The sequence below is a fragment of the Lottia gigantea genome, assembly GCF_000327385.1.
Source record: "Lottia gigantea unplaced genomic scaffold LOTGIsca_54, whole genome shotgun sequence".
NCBI classification, from domain to species: Eukaryota; Metazoa; Mollusca; class Gastropoda; family Lottiidae; genus Lottia; species Lottia gigantea.
The window spans coordinates 875432-896467 of record NW_008709848.1 but is presented as its reverse complement, the minus strand read 5'-3'; the positions used below and the strand labels follow the sequence as shown (position 1 = coordinate 896467).

Here is a 21036-nt window from a genome sequence, read left to right as displayed (position 1 = left end):
TGTACCCTGTATGGCATTGCCCGTCTTCAGCAGCCCAGATGGTGCAGAAAAGTAGGACGTAAAACCTCATTCATTAAGTAAAATTGTGCTAATCACAGATGCCTGGCAAGCTATCTTTGTATATGCAACAGTTATGATCGGTTTTGGACGATTTAATTGATAAGACCATCGTATTGTATGGTTGTATACAACATTGTATACATGTAATTGTTTTGCAGGTATTGGATACATTGCTGCCAGAGAAATAGCTCGTATGGGAGGTCATGTTATTATTGCTTGTAGAAATATGGGTAAAGCAGATGCGGTAAGATTATTGATGTAATTTAAAATTTCAAATTCGTTCATAAATGAAATTAAGATGACCACGTAAACACCCATATTTATACTGCTATTTGAAGCGGGTTTGATATAGATGATTTAGTCTTTTGTTCAGACTAGTGGCGGACCCAAAGGGGGGGGATGGGGGCAGAGGGTTCAGCCGCCCCCTCGCAGCCCCAAAAGCAAGTTTTTCAGGCAAAAATCTCATAAATAGGTTAGAGATTCAGACGTAAACCTAGCTCCGCCACTGGTTCAGACGACTTAAGTTAAGGCATTTTAACTATCAACCGTTTTTCGAGTCCGGTCTTTTAGTCGTCTGAACGCGACCGGTTAAACTTAAGCTGCCTTAACATGCTGTAGGATATTTTGACCTCCTATAGACCACTTTACGGATAGAGCACGTCTGGTTGTTCGTGCATAAAATTGCATTGCATTGTGGGATAGTAAGCGTCCTTAGAGTTCCGCCATAATGTAAACAAATGGAGTAGAATAATGAGCGATAAGAAAGACATAGTTGTGTTCTTCTTAAAGACCGGGGAATCCCATACGACAGTAGAAATAAGGAAGATAGACATGTGCTAGCATCTATTGCCGAGAGCAGAAATATTCTGCTTAAAACTCCTGTTGAAGATGATCTCCAGAAAGTGATAGAAGAAAGAAAGAGTAAATTTATTTTGGAAGATGGTTTGATTAAGCTTCCCGATCCTGTAAAAATATTAGCTGGTTGAGAGAAAAACTACATAAATTTTCCGAATACATCAGTCTCGGATGTAGAAGATTATATAAAACTGTGTAAGTATTTATTACTATAGTAGGCCTACTGATATCAGAATTTGGAGACTGAGCCTAATTTCGCAACCTTAAACAGATAAATTTTATTATTATTATAAGGTAAAATTGTTCCACTACTGTTCCTTCTGACTTGTATCCAGTATTATTATTTATTATGTTTGTATCATGATTCTATTCATTCTAGTCAAGTAGAATAGACTTCACAATTATTTATGTTTAAGTTAAAACAAAATGTATGAACTGGCAATTAACAAAACGTGTGTTGCTCCAAAGAGCACTCATGTGAGTTACAAGATGCCTACAGTAATTGACAGTGTTTTGCTTACCTGATTAACATGATTGGGGACTGGGGTATTAAGCAATCAATCACTTCGGTAGATTGATTCACCTCGTATAAATAGGTCCCGCCTCTTGGCTTATCTTGTGTGCAAACATATAAATAAAGAACAAAGCAGGTGTGTCTAGTTTACACTCATGCAAGTTCGTGATTTGTTTCCTCAATAAACTACTCTATGATGTATTATACATGTATATGTATAAACATTAATTTTACAGGTGCTGAGAACCAAATAAGGCTCGACGAAAGGATCAAAATCAACAAAAGAAGGATGGAGTTTATACCTATCTGGACATGTTACTGGAGTTGAATACCATCGAATCAGTCCAAATATATCTTACTGCTATGTAAAGGCTATTGAAGCTCGACAAAAGGCATAGACACAAGCACCATATGGTGTAAGGACAGTCCTTCAGAAGAGAAAGGGAAAAGTGGAAAGAGCTTACTGCAATTGTCCAGCAGGTCTACGAGGGTATTGCAAACATTGCGTTGCCTTGTTGCACTTTATTGTTAGGCAAATAGAGTCGGGATGCAGCAAAGCATGTACATCCCAAACAAACCACACGTTCAAGGGAAAAGGGTTACACAGCCTGACTTTGTCAGAAATCTTGTTGTGAAAAAGTGGAAAAAAGTCTCGATTGACATTTGAACCCAGAGCATTCCGCTACCGCAAAGAAAAAACACTATCAGATTTTGACTTAAATAGACTAAGAGAGATAACAAATGGAAATTGTGTTGTACTTTTATATTCTCCAAGAAGCAGTGTTGAGCAAAATGCGGTTAATCCTGATATTGAAAATATTTACATGGAAGAGGAAGTTGAAACTGTCGCTAAAAACCATACCTGTTCTTGATAACGAAATTTTAGAATCAAAGGAAAACATTAATGCAAGTGATTTTGTGAAAGAACTTATGTTAAAACTTAAAGATTCAACAACAGTATGTCAAACCTGTACACAGGCTAAATCAAAAATATGGTTTGATAACCAAATTGGACGCAACACTGCATCAGTAGCACATGAGTGTTACAGAAAAGTAAATGAAAATGAACAACATTCAGACAAGAATAATTCTATAGTAATTTCAATTACAAAAGTGCACCAGCCAATGTAAAATCTTTGAAGTGGGGCAGAGAAAGGGAATTACCGGCAATTACAGAATATGAAAAACATATTAAGAGTAAACACCAAAATTTAAAGGTTCAAAGCACAGAATTTAAAGGTTCAACAAAGCACAGGGCTTCATATTTGCATGGAAAATCCTTGGTTAGCAGTCACACCAGACGGTATTATTAATTGTGATTGTTGTGGATTGGGTTGTTTGGAGGTTAAAAATCCAGAAAAATTTAAAAATGACATTATTAAACAACTTGCAGCCTCAGATCAGTATTTTTTGAAATATTCAAATAATGGACAAGTCTCGACAAGAATCATCAGTATTATGCTCAAGTACAAATCCAGATGCATGCTACAAATTCTCAATATGCTGATTTTGTTGTAAAAACAATTGCAATAGATGACAATATTTTTATTCAAAGAATTGCCTATGATGACAGGTTTGCCAAGAACGTTGTAAATAAATGCAAAGTCTTTTTCAAAAGGTTAATTGTAAAAAGTAAGGAAGACAGCAACTTAGTGATTTGATATTTCGAATGAGGATTATGAGGACTAGTGTGAAGTATGGTATGAATTTCAAAAAGTTTCTATGATGTCTAAGCCTCGCAAATTGCCCGTAATATACTCATATAGGCCATATATATGTCGATTATTGTATGTCTTCAATGGGCCTCCGTACAAAGAGTAAGGGAGACAGCAATTATGATTTGATATTTCGAATAGTTCCTATGACGGCTAAGCCTTTAAATTTGCTGTCTTTGGTAAGTTTCGACAGCTTCCATTAAGTTATTTTAACAATATTTAAGTTAGTAATAATTCAGATTTCATATCGGGTCGATTTGCCGCGAATGAGTATGCTGAGACGATTCGACCCGAAGCTGTATGCTGGTTGAATGTGTAGACTAAGTTCAGCCCGGTTGAACCATTTAAGATGTGGGAATATTTTCTTCCTTATTTTAAAGATACCTTAGAAAATGTGCAAAGAATTACTAAGCAAGAACGAGTCGAAATTTATTTATTTTGTTTTTGTCTGGATAATCGATACGCAAGCGCATTATATTTTACGGATTATATTTTACTCTTAGACATTCACTTTTCAATCAGTAGCCAATCCGTTATATTATAACAATTTTGTTACTTATTTTGTACTTAAACATACGATAGTTTTCAGGTAGCTAGCGAATTTTATAAATTTATTTCTTTTTCACTCTCAACTTTTTCGTGATTTATGTGTGTAGACAGTAGTAAATCCTACATTCTGCAAGGGAAAGATTTTCATTCAATAAGCTCATCTTCTGCAAGTTCCATTTTCTTCTTAAATTATGATAAGTCCGAAACATCTGTCTCTATTCCAGCAACTGATAAGAATTATTGTGACAGTTGTGGGCTGGAGAAGGGTCAGAAAAACTTGGTTATGTTTGATGGGGATTTTCAGTACCTCTGAATGTGCGGGAATTGAAAACCTTTTTATTTACCTAAAGAACTGCTCGAGATACTTGTACAGATGGGTATTTTTGTAGTTTGGTCATAGCATCATTATCCCCCTGGATACATCAAAGTTTTTTAACGAAATTAATCACTCATGGGTCATTGTCAGGAAAATTCCCCTTTAAAATAAAGCCAAGTTTTTACTCTGCTTGAGCCATAAACTGTCAAAATAGTCTTCAGAGGCTGGAATGGAGGCAGATGTTTCGGACTAGCCTATAATATAATATAACATGCAGAATTGAATATGCTTATTTATTATTTATGAACTGAATTGATTATTGAATGCTTATCTTTTGTAATTATGGGGTTTAATACCTGACATATTTCAGAATTCTCAATTCATATGGGCAAAACTTGTTAATTTTTCAAATCTTTGAATTTTTGTTGACAGGTTGTGCGAGCAGATGTTAAATTATGTGTGAAACTATTATAGAACATTTTCCCGACTCAATATTACTTCATATATTCTCCTTTTTAAATGGACCTGATTTGTGCAGCTCGGCACAAGTTTGTAAGCGTTGGAGAAACGTAGCATACGATGACAGTTTATACAGAAACCTATTAAAAAGTTTATATAAAATAGATGTTAAAAATGGTTTAGCTAACGATAAAGAAAGTTGGAGAAGTGAATATAAGAGATTATTTTATCATTGTCCTACTGTGTGGAGTGAAGAATTATTAGAACACACAGATGAAGTTTTACATGTCAGTTTCTCACACAATGGTCTTTTCTTTTCAACAACTTCTAAAGATTGTTCTGTTAAGGTAGGGAATTATAAGTCAAGTCTTATTTGCATCATTTTTTTTTTAATTCTTTCTGTATGATTGGGATTACTGTAACCTGTTTCATGTTGGCCTTATTTCTACTTGGACATAGGGCCAGTCATTGCTGAGTTGTTTATCAACTTGTTAAAAGAAAGCAGGTGTTTCTAGCATCATTTTTAAAAAAGGTGCAGCTCAGAATTCAGTAAGGAGCAGCCACAATATGTCAATGGTAGCACTACCATACACAATTCTTGGGGAAACACTTACTTAAAGCCAGCTTATGGCATTGTTATGTTAAATTAGTCTTGGACTAATTGTCTAAATTAACCTTTCCACCCTTGACCTTATCTCATTTCATTTCTTCTTTATGTTTTGTGAATTACAGGTATGGGAAGTGGGTTATCCTACCAAGATGAAATATGATTATCAGTTTGGTAAAGATTTTTTATGGGATTTTACTCAGTTTTCCTGTTTTAATGGTGATGATACGAAGCTGCTGGTATCCAGTGTTAGAAGTAGCGTTGTTGATAGGAGAGGATATGTAGCCATATTGTCACTAGAAAAAAGTATGTAAGCTTAATGAATGGAGATATTTTCTACTGCAGTTAATCAATTTCCAAAGATTTCAGTATGCAAAGATATAATTAAAGGCAAGATGCCTGATGCTTATGCCAGTGCTTTCAAATGTCTGTTAAGTGCCAAGCAGAAGTTTTGAATGCCTTTACGATTAACAGTCAGATAGACAAGGTTAGCTATTAGGACTCTCTGAAAGTAATGCTGAGTTGATAAACCCAGCTACAGAGTGATACCGAGTGCACCAAAAAAGAAATATGCCCTAATCATTAAATAATTTCATTCACTCTTTTATTTTCAGATTTTGAGCTGTTAAAGATAGTCAATATGGATCCATCACAGTTGTTTGGAGCCTGGTTAAATTCTGAAACTTTTCTTGGTGGATCTTTACATATCAATCTAGAAAATCAGGGAGCTTTAGTCACTGTTAATATTGAAGCATTTCCAGTAAGAAATGAACTTTATCAGCTTGAATTTGACTCATTATTATGATCAATTACAGAAAAACATATAAGGAATTAGTTTGATTCATTATAAGAGTAACAATGCAAAGCCGAATAGCCCATTGATCAACTCAATTGCAAATTTTCACCTGATAAAGAATACATGATGGTGGAAGTTGAAAAATAAGCTTATAACTTAACCCTGATTACCAATCCACAACCTCTCTTCATTTAAACCCTTTGGTGACAGTTTTATGCACTTTTTCAACCTGTTTCTCCCGTTGTCCTCAGGCATATCAACTTCACTTTAGTGAGAGCACTACACAGACAATTTTCTATTTGTTTCCAGGTGAATAATAATGATAAATACGAACCTGTAGAGGATGATGTAACTGGACAGGTGTTGTTTACGTTTTCTAATGAGACAGCTAGTTTGATTAAATGTTTAATGGTGTTTAAAAATCATACTTCACACTGTATGAGTTGTGCTTCAAACTCAGAACCAATGAGGAAGAACCCATCTGAGGAAGATTCAAACTGCTACCTCGCTAGTAATGGACATGATGATATTTGTAAATGCTGTGGTAAATTAAGCAGTGATTCCAAGAAAGACAACTCTGTTTCATCTGCTGAAGGCCATTCTTTCAAATCTAACTGTGATACTCGCCTACTCTACGTGACTGGTAATTTTTCCGTTGCTTTACATCAGATAGGAGTGAATACTATTCCCTCTGACTTGTCCCACCATTCAGCTACTGAAGACTTAAATAGTGACGATATTGGACACATGGTGATGCACCTGGGTAAAAATGAAATTGAGATACAACCAAATCGTAAACCAGACTCGTGGGATCAGATGATAGATCTAAATGGACATGTTACTGGATTATGTCTTTCAGATAATAAAAGGTATGATTCTAGTTTTATATTCATATGCCCTGTGTATTGGACAGTGTGATTGGACATAAGGAGCTTGTCTTTAATTTATTTTCCTGTAGAAAGTTTTGCAAAGACAACTTGCCATTATGAACTGTAAAACTTGAAAACAATGTCATTCAAGGAAATAAATTTAAAGTAATAGGATCTGTTGGCCTTTTCTACCTTTCACCTCAAATATACATATGGTTTTTCTTCAAATAGTGACTTTAGAATGAATCATAGTAATTAGATTTAATCGCTGCTTCTTGAGTATGTTGGTTGTCTGTATGCTTTTAGGTATTTATATGTAAATTGCCGACCATGGGTAGGTAAGGTAGATAGAGAGGATCCATGGAGTACACCTTTACTGTCAGAAGATATTGAAGTACGTGTGATTGATCTACATACTCTAACTGATACGGGTATTCGATATACTGGACATAAGGGACTATCACCATCTACTATGTGTTGTTTTGTTTTCTTACATACTAGTCATGATTATGTTGCAAGGTAAGCATTATAGCTTTTGTTTTAAGAAGTACATGGCCACAAAAAAACAAAGGCAAAAATTCTGTTAGCAAGAATGCTTTGGAAAACTCCTATATTCAGCTTTATCCCTGTAAAACATATATATTTTATAGCCTGTAAAAGACTGTAGTTTGAGATTGAGACCTTTGAAAAAAGTATACAAATACATATTTTGCTGGAGACTAATACCTTGCATGTTCTTGAAAGAATATATTTTAAGCCATGTAATAGACTACAATTGAGCTTGACGCCTATGCAAAAATTCATATAATTGAGCTTGAGATAACAATAACATCGTTTATCCTTAAATTATGTTTTGAGCTGGAAGCCTTTGAAATCTTGTATAAATGAAAATATTCGTTCAGGCTAGTAAAATAATATCTTCTGTAATTTATTTCAGTGGAAGTGAAGATAGCCAAGGGTATTTATGGGATAAACATTATAGATGTCTGTTATCAACCTTTCAACACGGAGAAGGTGTCGTCAATGCTGTTGCTTTTAACCCCCGTGATCAGGAATATCTTGTTACTGTTAGTGATGACCATTCAATACAAATATGGAGATCAAAATATAAAATGTCAAAGTTGCCAAAGCTGACAGAATAATTCATTTTGCGTATTAAAGGGGGGGGGGGACAGTCAAATTTAACAACCAAAACCATTGTTTAAAACCCTTAAATAAGTTGATATCATGCAAGATGAAAATGGTTTTATCGATTTTAATGTTTTCTGTGGATACGATTTCTCTTTGCCACATCTACGAATGGATCCTCCATGAATAATTATGATTTCACAGTAAATATCAAGATTTTCTTGGTAATGTAAACTGAATGAGTTGCTCTGTTATAACACATCTTGGCCTCTCTGCACCTGGAGCTGAGTGCGAGTTGCACTCTACGAAGTGATATGATATGAAAATTATGATATTAGGATGACTGTGTTAAAGATTTTTTTATAATTTGAATTGACTGTGATATTCACAAAGGGATGTAGTCATTTAAATATTTTACTTGATTAAAAGATATTGGTGTATTACTGAACTGATTTCAGATGATTTTGATCGCAATATTTTGAATTGACCAATCAAATCCGGTGACAGAGTTCTGGTCAGTTCAGTACATCAAAGGTGAGATGCTGAATAGGCTCTTTCATTCTTTATAAAAAAGCAAATGAGATGCTCCAAACCTCAGGCTTTTTATTCTGATTTTACTTCAGGTAGTTATATTCTACTTTATCAGAAGTTCTGCTGAAAATTTCGATGATTATATCCTTTTAGATGTTATTCATAATAATAATGACATAATTTATTTATTAAAATATTATAATTTGTTATTAAAAGTTTTCTTTTATTTAAAACTGTGTTAAATGATTGAATAAAGAAATGTAATGGAGTTATATGACCCACTTTCCTGTATCTAATTGTGCTAATCAAGATCGTCAATGCCATACAGTGTGCAATGAAATTCCAACTGTCAAGGGAGATTTTAAATTAACAATTGGTATTGTACAAAGGGCCTTGGTTTATTATCCCATCTGAAGGACTTGACACTTTCTCCATTGTCAGCCCCTTCGACCTGCATTACTGACATATGACGGGTAACTGGTTCGGAAAATTAGAAAGGTATTATCTCGACCTCTATGGGATTAAACTCTGGTCCTTCAGGTTTGCTAGCGAGCATCCAATTTACTACGCCATCCAAGCACTTTACTTAAGCCTGGGGTAATCCTTACTACACAGGCAACGCTAAAGAAATCAATAAAACAGATAAAACAAACAAGTAATAAATTTGTAATAATATATTTCATTATATTGGTTGAATACATTATTATACCAGAAACTTAAATACTAAATAATTATATAGTTCATTATCTCTGAACATTATAAACCTTAAACAGGGAATTCTAATATTTCCATTTGAAAATACATACCACTGTGGCATTTCTACTCAAAAAATCTTTAGTGGTGTTGCATAAAATAATTATAAAAGAAGAAGAAATTTCATAATTTTTGCTAATCAAATTCCATTGTTTTTTGAAAACTGGACAACAAAACTATACAATTAGACATAGTGATAATATCAATTGACTCTGAAACAGTTCTTACATAAAGTTATAGATGAAGGTTCAAGAGTAAGAATATAAGTCTAGTGTCATCTTGGCAATGTCAAGTCATTACGAACTGCCTCTTATACCTCTACTCCATTCAGCTCTTTTCTTGTACTGTCTTTATGTCGAGGGCTCTGAATTACTGAATTCGCTAGTGTACAATTCAATCAAATTTCTGCATTTACAATCGTCAGTAATACAAGAAAAGAGCCCAATATAGTTAAGGTATTAGACCTAGTTTGTAATAACTTGACATTGCCAATATGGTCTCGGGTCAGTTGTCAGAAACATAATAACTTTAAGATAATTGTAAAACATACTACACTAATTAGAACACTGATTGGTAAAATCATATTTCAGTGTCCATATCAAGACAAAATGAGAGTCTTTCTTACAGAAAGTCCCAGATTATTTTTATGATTCCATAATAGACAACTTAGCTCTGGTGTTCATATTCATGTACACAAACAATGTTGGTGCAATTTATATGTGCATTTCAGATCTATACTATAATTCATGATTCAAGACTAGATGAAATGGAGGAAATAGAAAACTTATCATCTGAATCTAGCTTCCTGTTCTATGTTGATATTTATCAACCACAGGCTAGTTGGAAAATTTTACTTAACATGATCAAATTATAACATAAATATTTAAATAAACTCCAATTGGAAGTTTTTTGTTGAGTAAAATTTTTATCTAATAATGAACCAAATTTCCATTACCTAGCTGAGTACAATTATTTAATTTTAAATCAAAATTTCATGTTATATTATCTTATTCAGAATTCATACAATCTAAAAGATATCCATCATAATAACAAAAGTTTAACTTAAAACTAAGGTCATATGGCTATAAGAGTTTCTTCACAAACATTCCATAAACTTTGTAGTAAATGGAGATAATTGTTATCATAGAAATTATTATTTAGAACCATTTATACTGAGCTAAATGCAGTACTTAAGCTAAAATCTAATGCATTGAAACAATTCCCAAAATGCAAAATGATAATTCTATATGGAAAGAGACACATGGCAATTTGTCTGTGTAAACTATGCTGTATAGCTGTGATTTCAGTCTTGAGAGCAAAGATTTCTTTTTTCCCTTTTTTCCCAGAAATTCATGGCAAAAAATATGCTAACCAACCATTGCATGATATTTATACGACATATAGAAGTAGGAAGGTTCATCTTCAGAACACAAGATATATAGATATACAACTTTTAGTTTCATTACATACTATGTTTAGGAACACATACAGGTAACATTATTAAGTTATTTTTGCTTGACAATGTTACCTGTATGTGTTCCTAAACGTAGTATGTAATGAAACTAGAAGTAGTATATCTAAATATCTTGTGTTTCTTTAAACCATTAGAAATTTTACTCCAATTAATGGGGACTAACACCACAATTTTAAGCCATAGATTCTGATGACATGTCTAATATCTAAAGCAGTTGTCAACAGCAGAAGAGAGCTCCTCAACAATGAATTTTTATGCCTTTACCAATTGGTAATGAAGTCTAATATTAACTGTGAGTGAGAGGGATGATGAGTACCCAAAAATTACCAAATCTATCCCAAATTTATTGCAGAAACAGACTCAAATGGTTATTTTGGAAGGCCACAACCCTGATGTCTCCCTTCTTCCTTTTACTTTGGCTATATCCACATTTAAATAAATTTGAAGGTTCTCCATTTTTTCAGCCATGAATTCTGTATCACAGATTAGATGACAGTTGCAACATACACATCCTTGACTCAGAAATTCCAAGTCACAATATAGAATTATTACACAATAATATCTTTGGTTGTACACTGGGATAAATACAAGGCTGTTCACATTCGTCATTCACAGGTTAAAAGTTTGAACAAATTAAATGCTTATTGTGCACGATTACCTTACATATTCCTCTGAGTAGTCCAACGAATCTAATGACACCTTTTATGGGTGTTGACACCTTTTATGGGTTTTGAACCCTTTCCATTTTTGGATTGTTAGTCCATAAAAAGTTACATTTGATGTTTGGTGCTTACCTGTGACAATATCACATCCACATATCTGAGGAGCTGGGTAGATCCTATTTGTCACGTTATCCTCTAAGGTACACAGAAATACAAATTCAAGCCCATCAAGATAGTGAATATATTGCATTTTATGTGCAGTTTAACTGTCAATTTCCTTGAGAATCCCTTCCTTGGAAATTAGAACTAAAAATGGAGGGAAATTGTTCACCATCCTTGACCAGGAATGATCTTGTAGAAAAACAAAACAACGCAGACACCCAAAGCACTAGTTGACGAAAGACATTTTGAAGCACTTATTTTGATTATCACAAAAGTTACGAGCATAATTCCTTCAATTGTTTGATTATTTCATAATCTACATCAGACATCATACGATTAAAGTTTGTATGACCTTGAACTTGTTCACATTGTCGCACTTGATTCATGACAAAGTCTTTTAATGACACAGAGTGAACTGGATCTGTTCGGCTCAACTGAAATTTATAAAAACATACCAGTATATGATTAATGCAAAACTTACTGGAGAAGCAACAAAAAGTAAGGACTATCATATCTGTCCAATACTAATAAAATGTTACAAACTTAACCTCTTGATAAGATAGAACACTATGCTATAACCCCACAAATATCATCAGGTCTACTATGGTCCAGCTGTTTGGTTTGGAACCTCCGATCCTAAGAATCTAACTGGTTATCTTTCAAAGTTTTTGGACACACAGTCTATGTCGACTCACATAGGGAGAGAATAGAAGTTTTTATCATGAACTTACGTTTTTCTTTCTAATATCATGTTGTGTTGGTATATCACTATAATCATCATCATTAGAGTATTGATAATTCTCTATTATATCATCTTCTCCAAACACTAGTGAACTGATAGAAAAAGTATTGATTAAATTATTACTGATCAAAAAAAGAGTTGAAGGTATAATGCATAAGCCAAATTGTTAAGTCTTAAACTTTTTTGTCAAAGGATTGACCAGGGCCACAACTTAAGTAGAGTTGGCAATCACCACATTCCTGACTGAATTATTGCTTAATTACTTACTCGTAATTTTTACCATGGTCGTCTTTCTGACATACATCATGTAGAACTTCCACACATAGATGTATTATACAGCTAAACTTCTCACCTACAATACTGTTAATATATATCAGATTAAGGCAAATGTCAACTAAACGTTATAAGCTGTTTGTGTACATGCGTTTGAATAATTCCAATTGCACAGTTTGTCAGTAAATCTCCATATTGAGTTTAAGCCAATGTTCTGCTCTTTGGGATAATGATATTTATTTTGAAAAGGCAATATGGCAGTAAATAAATCATACCTATGGTTTATAGATAACAGTGAAGACAAGGCTAAAGCTGATATTTTTCTTCTCTCAGGTTGTGTTATAGAATCTATCTTATCTCCGTACGTATCTAGCAATCTTTGAAGTATAGTCTGACTCTATCAAATAAAATTCATATTTAATATTATTATACAAAGATAACAAAATATCTGACTGGCAATGAAATAGTTTTCATTTTAGATTTCAGACCCATTTTAGAAAATAAAGATTGTAGGCTTTACTCTTTGTCCCAAAAATTGGTTTTCATTTAGATTTAAATACATAACCTATAACATGATAGCAGAATCCAAAATTTCAATAACCAATTGGTATGTGTTTTTTTTTTCAGATTGTGAATTTTCAAACTTACATTTCGTTGTGTGTCTGAAGCAACTTTTTCTACAACTGACCAGAAAACTGTTTGATTTTGAAGAATAACTCGAGATATTAACGTTAAATACATTGACAGAACTACACTATTCTCCTACAAAATGACAAAATATTGATCACTGACATCATTCCACATAACAAGAAATACAGATTAACTTCCAAACATACTTTAAACCAATGAAACTCATCAGTTGAAAGCTAAACCCATTAGTTAGTCATATACTCCAAAAATTTGTCCCAAAATGAAAAAACATACAAAATATCAATAAGCATCCTTTTAAGATAAGTGACTGTAGAAGTAGTAATACCTTACAGTTACAATATAATAAGTGCCTACCTCCCCATTGACTATAGTTGTAACAACACCATTTAATATTGGTTGAAAAACTTGTGGTCCTTCTGTCGGGAATGTTTTAAATACCACCTCTATCACCTATAATAATCGAATAACTATTCTCGTAATTACATACTTTTATGGTACTCTGCCTCCAAAATTATACGATAAAGTTAAATATTACTTGTATAGTTTGGAGAACCTCATCTAACAATGACAAACAAACACATAGTTGATAACTTTAAAATGCAAGAATACATAATTATTCATTGGGAGATTGTATATTACAAGTAAACTTTTGAATATATATACATAAACCAGTACCCGATTTGACTTTAAGCCTTCTGGAAGCAATTAATAAGGTATTTATCTAGCTACATTAGTGGGTTAGCAGAGCTAAATACAACCATACAAACAATCGTTAAATCAAAATCCTGTAATATTTATATCATATTTACCCGTAATATCATAACTAAACCTTCTGCTCTAATATCAGTCATTAAACTAGAAAAGGAGGGCACCAACACACCTGAATATGCCTGTAAATATAGTTAAATTTTCAAAGGATGATTAATTCAAAAGAACTTTTGCTCGTATGTTTCGGTAAAAAGGTCTTGACTACTAGTGAATTGATATAATTTACAAAGTTCAAAGTTCGGTATGATACCTTTAATTTAAACTTTAAATCTACTTTGATCCCAGGAAAATAATGACCGAAATCAACCAAAAGATAAAAATAAATATATATATATACCTGCATAAATTCATGAGGTCCCAATAATATATAGGCTTCTATAACTTTTAAACAAATACGTAAATTTTCAGTTCCTAATTCTGCGAAAAGAAAGGTTGGAATCATAGACAAACTAATGATAGACAAGAAAGTAATATACATGTACTTGCACTTAATTCTTAAGTTTTCTTTCTTCCAAATGGTCCTTATCAAAACCATTGTCAAAGATCTTCAGGGATAATCAAGATGGATCAACCAATAAACCCCATTTCCCCAATCTTGTTATGGATAGTTGTCAAACCATACATACCTAATAACGCTGGCATCTGTTGAAATATTTTAAGAAGAGGTTGAGTAATATGTGGTGAACTTTGTAAAGTAACGACCCACAGTTCTAATCCATCCTCTAATAAATAAATATGTTGATCTTGGTTTATATCTGTACTTGATTCTATCACTGGTATTAAAAAATCATATAACTTTGTACATGTTGTACCAAAACCCTGAAATATCAATCACAACTTAGACATTGAACTTTACCATAAATTATTTTATGATAGATGGTTGGACATATGAGAATTGGGAACATGTTTTTATACATGACAAATTCTCCGGTGGGATAAAATCATACTGCTTAACTGCAAAATTTCCCATATCATTGTCAAGTTGAGGTAGGAAGATGTCAAGTCAGCAATAAGAGTTATCTCCCTTGAGAGAGCCTTAGATGGCCTGAATAAAGATAGCGGTTATGACTTCATTGAGTGTGTCTTATCTTTGCATCCATGATATCCAACAGAACACCATTCCCTTAAACACTGTCCCTTGAGAGTGCCTTAGATAGTCTGGTCATAATTTCATTCAATCTAAGTCACCATAGAAAACTCAGTCGCCCTGGCACACCATTCAATAAGTCACATTCATGAAGGTTTTCAGTTCTAGTCCAAGAACAAAAGCTACAAACCTGTACAAGATGTATTAAAGTTGTCAATATAGCACATCTTAACATATTATGTTCACTAGACTCCTGCCATAATAATGGTAGATATTGTACTAATGCTGTAGTATAGGGTTGTATTTTAGATCCAACTCTCTCTATTACAAATGATAATACATGTAATACATGCATCTGAAAATAACAACAGAACATACTCTATTACAGGACAGAATACACATTTTTAATAACAAAGTATGCTGCGAAAACAAGATAAAAAAAATGGTAAGATCAATTCTAAATTCTTACCTTAGTGTCACACTCTCTGACTTCTTTTAATAATTCAAACAGATGAGCAAATAATGACTCTAAATACTAAAACAGAAAAGAAATACAAAATGAAAATGTTTCTGATCTGTCACATCATTGCTTTAAATATCATGAGAATCTTCATCTCAAAAGTAGTAACATGGATTCATACTTACTGGTAGTAACTGTTCAGTTTTAAATTCAAAATCATCAACTGGTAAGAATAAGTCAAGGATAATGTATACAGCAATTAAAAATCAATATCAACAAATCTCAGATTTTTTCCTGTTATCAGAGTATTAGAACCTACATCATTAGTAATATTGCCTGGCCATGCACTGATTCATCTTAAACTCAGTCCCAAATTAACAGGATGGAGCTATTATCACTTAAGCATTAATTGGACGAAATCACATCCGAACATACACTAGTATCGCACTAGTTTACACCAAGTAAATTGAGTAGAGAGAAAGTTGTATGTGAGTTTAAGCCGTAAATGAAAAAAAACGCAGCAGGGGTTCAGTTTAGTTAGAATGAGGGGCATTTGAACCTGTTATGGTGCCTTTTATTGCTTCTCTAGCTATGCAATAATGACTGAGCTTTCTCCCTTTCCCTATTTAACACACTGATTGATTTTAATAAAGGATATCTGTTTTAAGACATTGTGCAGCTTCTATTCTGACGGCCAAGTCTTCATCTTTAGACAGTAATGATAAAATAATTTCATATAACATTGGTCTCAAACTGACAGACATCTTGACACCGACCCACTGTCCTATCAACCATATAACTCTACGTCTTATTATACGATACCTGGAAAAGAACATATTCACAATAAAACAATATCAAATGAAGCATTGGCATATTTCTCAAAACACATTACAATAACTTTTGATGTAAAATATGCTATTTTAAAAAATTTTGTCGTAAGAGAGCAGCTTCTAATTCTCAAATAAAGATATATGAAATATCATCCAGTAAAATATATACAATCTAGTCAATTAGTTGAGAAATATCAAACAAACATTTTTTATAACCCAACTATAAAACCTCTAGTAAAATTTTGAAAACAGAAATGTACCCCATATTCCTGGTTTATATGCCTAGTTTCGGTTTTAATTTTTCTGGAATTTCTTAAAGTTCACATAAGAAGACTTACTGAAAATGTTTATTTTGTAGCTCAGCTGCTAGATGTGTAACAAACCACTGATCAAAATTAATATCATCAAATAAATCAAATGATGCCAGGCCTACAGCATTGTACACTGAAAAAAACATAGGAGAAAAATACATACTGATAATAGAAAAATTAACCCTAATATCAAGATGGATTATATACTAATAGATGTATCAACATTACATACTGATACCTTGACAAATTCTACAATAAAATCTATGAAGGAATAAAATTTGTGTTCTATTTTCTCATTTTAACACTAATTTTCAAATATTGTTCTGAAGGAATGACTGAATATAAAACCTACTGATCTATTTAGAGTTAAACTTATAATACCTGCATCTTTCTTGAGTAAAGCTTCCAGATTATCAGGATCACAAGGTCCTTGGTTAGATTGGACCATTTCTAATAGCACTGTTGTTAATGTTAAACGGAATTCTTTGAACACTGTTAAAAATAACACTTCTGTACATGGCTGCAATATAAAGTATTTTACTTGTACTGTATATTAATAACTGAACAAGTATGTAAATAATGAAGATTTTGCCCTCTTCTGTAGTGACAGAGTGGACATATCAAAAATATCTCCGACACCAAATCAACATCCCAAATACAATATACCTATACGTACCCTTAAAGAATATTTATAAGAATCACCCACTTCATCTTGACCTATAAAAATAAACAGATTTATATCACATATTAATATTACATAATATATTTAAATTTATATAATATAATCAGACTATAATGAGAAAAGATATCTGTGCTCATCCTGGTCTGATTCAAAACTAACATGAACTATACTTTACTTTATATAACAACTTTAACAAAGTGCTGGGCAGAAAAATATTAAGAACTTTGATGTTGTGCGGTTTAAGAAATCTCATGCTCATAAACTTACAGAATTCCTCGGGATCTGCCTCCCAGGTCAAAAGGTCATCTGAGGTCAATAAAAAGTACTGTGATACCAATCTACGACATATTTCAGCTAAAGTTTCATAGGTAAAAAACTCAGTCAGAATCTTGTGAGCCTGCATACTAATAGACGAAGAATCTGCAAGAGAAATAAAATGTTAACTTCATCTGCCTTGCAAATCTTTTTCTGCTTTGAAATTTTATCCTATTTAAGCTTTTTAAAACTTGTATTTCCTCATAGAGTTCTATAAATATGATCAACAACAAACAGAAACTGGATTTTGTAAGAAACATCTCAACATATGATGCTTCACAATAGTCCCTGCACATTGTATGGCGTTCCTTTCATTATTAGCCTAATAAGGAGCAGACAAGATAAATGACTGCTGTCCACTATCAAATCATAATCTATCAGACAGAAAACACACATACATTAACAGTAGAATAGAAAGCCTATTTACCTTGTGGATTTTTAGGAGGTTTATAAACATCACAGAATAAAATTCCTTTCATTAAATTAAAACAATTAACAACAAATCTTTCAAATAATAAACCTGTAAAATAATAAGATAACATTAAACACTATTAGCATAAGACTCAACTTAACAAAATCTGTAATCTTGATCAGCGAAAGATTTTGTGTACAAGGTTCAAAGTATTGTTGGAAGTCCTCAGTCTTTATCAACATCTGCAACAATAATAAATTCTTTAGACTCAACAAGTAATATAGCTTAATTTGACAATTGATTAAATACAATATGGAGGTTGAACAGTTACAATTGTAAGCAATATAACTCAATTTTCAGAAGTCAAATAAATGCAATTATCTGACAGTCAAATAAACAAACTGTATCATCAACTTACTCTTTGCAGTAAAATTATATCTAACAACAAACTCTAAAGACATTCTGATAAACTGTACAAAACCAATAGGATGTACATCTAATACATCTAGAAGCTGAAATTCATATTCAATAATTATATAAAACAATCTAGGAAAGTAACATTACATTCAGTTGAGTACTTGACTTGATAGCTACTGTATAACATAGGGGCCCGAATAAAATCAGAAAATATAGGATTGCTCTTCGAAATTGATCAATTAATGAGGTAAGCATACTCACCACTTTTGTTAAGGTAACAACTAATTTTTCACATTTTTCCACCATTACATGATTCCCCCACATTGTTCTGCCTACAAAAGGATAGTATTCAAAATATTAATCTCCAATAATTCTTCAAGCATCCATCAGAGGAAGAGCTCTATTTCACAGCAGCTTGTTAGGCTAATGAAGATAGCCAATGCCATATTAACAGCACAGGGAAATACACACTTTTTACATATTCAACTGTCAAAGGATGGTTTGTTGTACACAAAGTCTTGACTTTGATCAAATATCAGTTTTGGCCTTTCCATGTCAACTTTGTTTAAAACTAGCAATTGCATATTGTTAGTATCTTTAATTCTAGTTATAGTATCAGGCAACCATGAAAAGCTTAGAAATCAAACAAGGGAAATTTCAAATCATATATCCAATACTTACGGCAATCTAGAACCTGATCTAAACGTTGAAATATAGAATTAATAAAGGACACAGCATCAGGACATGTCGTTAAATCTTTAAAACCAAACACCACTAGTTTTCTTAAAACTGAAAACATAAATAAATATATAATAGCTCAACTTTTACATGGGGAATTCAAGTAAAGAGTAAGGTATAGAATCATGGCATAAAGATTTTACCAAAACCGAGTAAAACATCAAGCATTAAACAAAAATTTCACTTTAATTTTCACACATTTAAACATCAACACATCAATTTGTCTCATTCAAATAAAGAAAACAACAATCACAACTTTTACTAACAAATCAATCCTACCTTTTAAAGAAAGAATACATTTATCTATAGCTGGGGCCATGCCTTCTTCATGTTTTGAAGCTAGTTGATAAAATTGTTCTATATACATATTCCATACTCTTAGAATGAAACTAAATATTTCCATTGTCAGCTGAAATTCAAGCAACATACATACATAACAAACACAAGATCTCATTAGACTACCTAGACAACATCATTTGCATAATTTCTATGACTGATTTGAACCATTTTTATATTTAGTAATTGTGCCTTTCCCAGAATTTTGAAGACCACTTCAGTTTAGACCAACTTCAATCTCCTAATTTATCAAACATCTTACCTCTTCAAATAACTTTCTATCATTTGGTAATCGTTTAGATGCCAATGTCTTGGTAACATGGTGAAAGACAAGTAAGGCTCGTTCTTGTATCAGACCATCAGAACATCTTATAGCTTGATATAGTGTTGGAAGTAGGTCACTCCAATATTTCGGACAATCTACACGAGCTATTTTAGCTACAAGCACTGCCAACTGTAATGTGACCTAGAAGAGACAAATACCAACAATTTGAACTTTCAAGTCATACACATGCTGGTGATATACCATGAGTCAAATATCAGAATGGTCATCACATCCAAGTACATTTGTATTAAACCTTTAGAAAAAGTTGGAACAGATTTCCGATCTGAAAAAAGAAATGGAGAGGTTAAATCTACATCTATCATGGGTAATCATACGCCAGTTATTTTGTAAAACCTAGAATGTTAATGAAAATTACCTGTGGTGAGGGCTCATTAAAATTTGAAATGGATCTTCTTTTGATGGTTTCTCTCTCTTCTTCATTGATAGCACTAAAAAACATTTAGAAATAATTTTTGTCATTTATACAAATAGTTTACTAGGTAAAGAGATGTTTGCTAACATGATGGCTGTAGGCAAAATTATAGTCATTTTCTATTCCATGCATCATTGACTTAAAATAGAAATATATTTAATTAAGTTTTTGCATAATAATATGAAAATTGAGAATGTAGGATTTAAGCTTACTTTGGTGCTGAACGTCTCCAATATTTATCCACGCCATTTTTACAATACATTACAGCTAGCCATCGTATATTTACATCTATATTATGATTACAGAATATTTTCTAAAATAAAGAAGTATAGTAAGTAAACTAAAAATAATAACTTTTTATACCAATTATAATATGTTCAAATTCTACATAAAACAAGTCAATAAAGTTCCCACAGTCTATAATCTTATTGCAATTAGCCTGATTTTTGTCCCATTTAAACAATTGCATGCCCTTCTATGTCACCTTTCGACCTGCTCCACTCCAAAAAGTTCCTTTTATAAGCTTGGTCTCAATATATAATGATATTTATACAAAATATACTTACACTTAGTATGGAATAGAAGCCAGGCTGTGTTTCCCATTGTTGAAGCTGATCTGTAGCAGGTTTTAACACTGAAGCATCTTGACTACAAGCTTTATTTAATGTGTCCAATACAAATGATTCTTCTGATGTCAGGCCTAATTCCATGATTAAAAATCTGAAAAAAAGGATTGTGATGTGATACAAATGTTGAAGATGAACTAAACATATGACAATGTCTTTGCAACTACTGAAGAGAGGAGA

At 32.6% G+C, this 21036-nt stretch overlaps 2 protein-coding genes across 2 annotated transcripts; one reads left to right on the top strand and one right to left on the bottom strand.

The window, feature by feature from the left end:
- Window positions 1-4464: 4464 nt before the first annotated feature.
- LOTGIDRAFT_126606 (hypothetical protein) lies at window positions 4465-7882 on the top strand (the record flags this gene model as incomplete). The annotated part of the gene is made up of 6 exons (XM_009062933.1): window positions 4465-4815; window positions 5201-5381; window positions 5690-5808; window positions 6181-6740; window positions 7047-7259; window positions 7678-7882. 6 exons carry the CDS (start codon window positions 4465-4467, stop codon window positions 7880-7882), a joined length of 1629 nt encoding a protein of 542 aa, XP_009061181.1.
- A 3842-nt stretch (window positions 7883-11724) lies between these two features.
- On the bottom strand, window positions 11725-20940 carry LOTGIDRAFT_219538 (hypothetical protein; the record flags this gene model as incomplete). Its single annotated transcript, XM_009062932.1, has 26 exons — window positions 11725-11884; window positions 12182-12284; window positions 12460-12552; window positions 12741-12862; window positions 13114-13227; window positions 13471-13566; window positions 13926-14006; window positions 14222-14333; window positions 14519-14703; window positions 15162-15326; window positions 15441-15506; window positions 15617-15654; window positions 16102-16253; window positions 16600-16705; window positions 16954-17092; window positions 17249-17289; window positions 17522-17674; window positions 17997-18089; window positions 18400-18493; window positions 18660-18730; window positions 19080-19187; window positions 19416-19545; window positions 19735-19938; window positions 20174-20246; window positions 20443-20543; window positions 20797-20940. The coding sequence occupies 26 exons, from the start codon at window positions 20938-20940 to the stop codon at window positions 11726-11728; spliced, it is 2943 nt and encodes a 980-aa protein (XP_009061180.1).
- Between the last annotated feature and the right edge of the window lie 96 nt (window positions 20941-21036).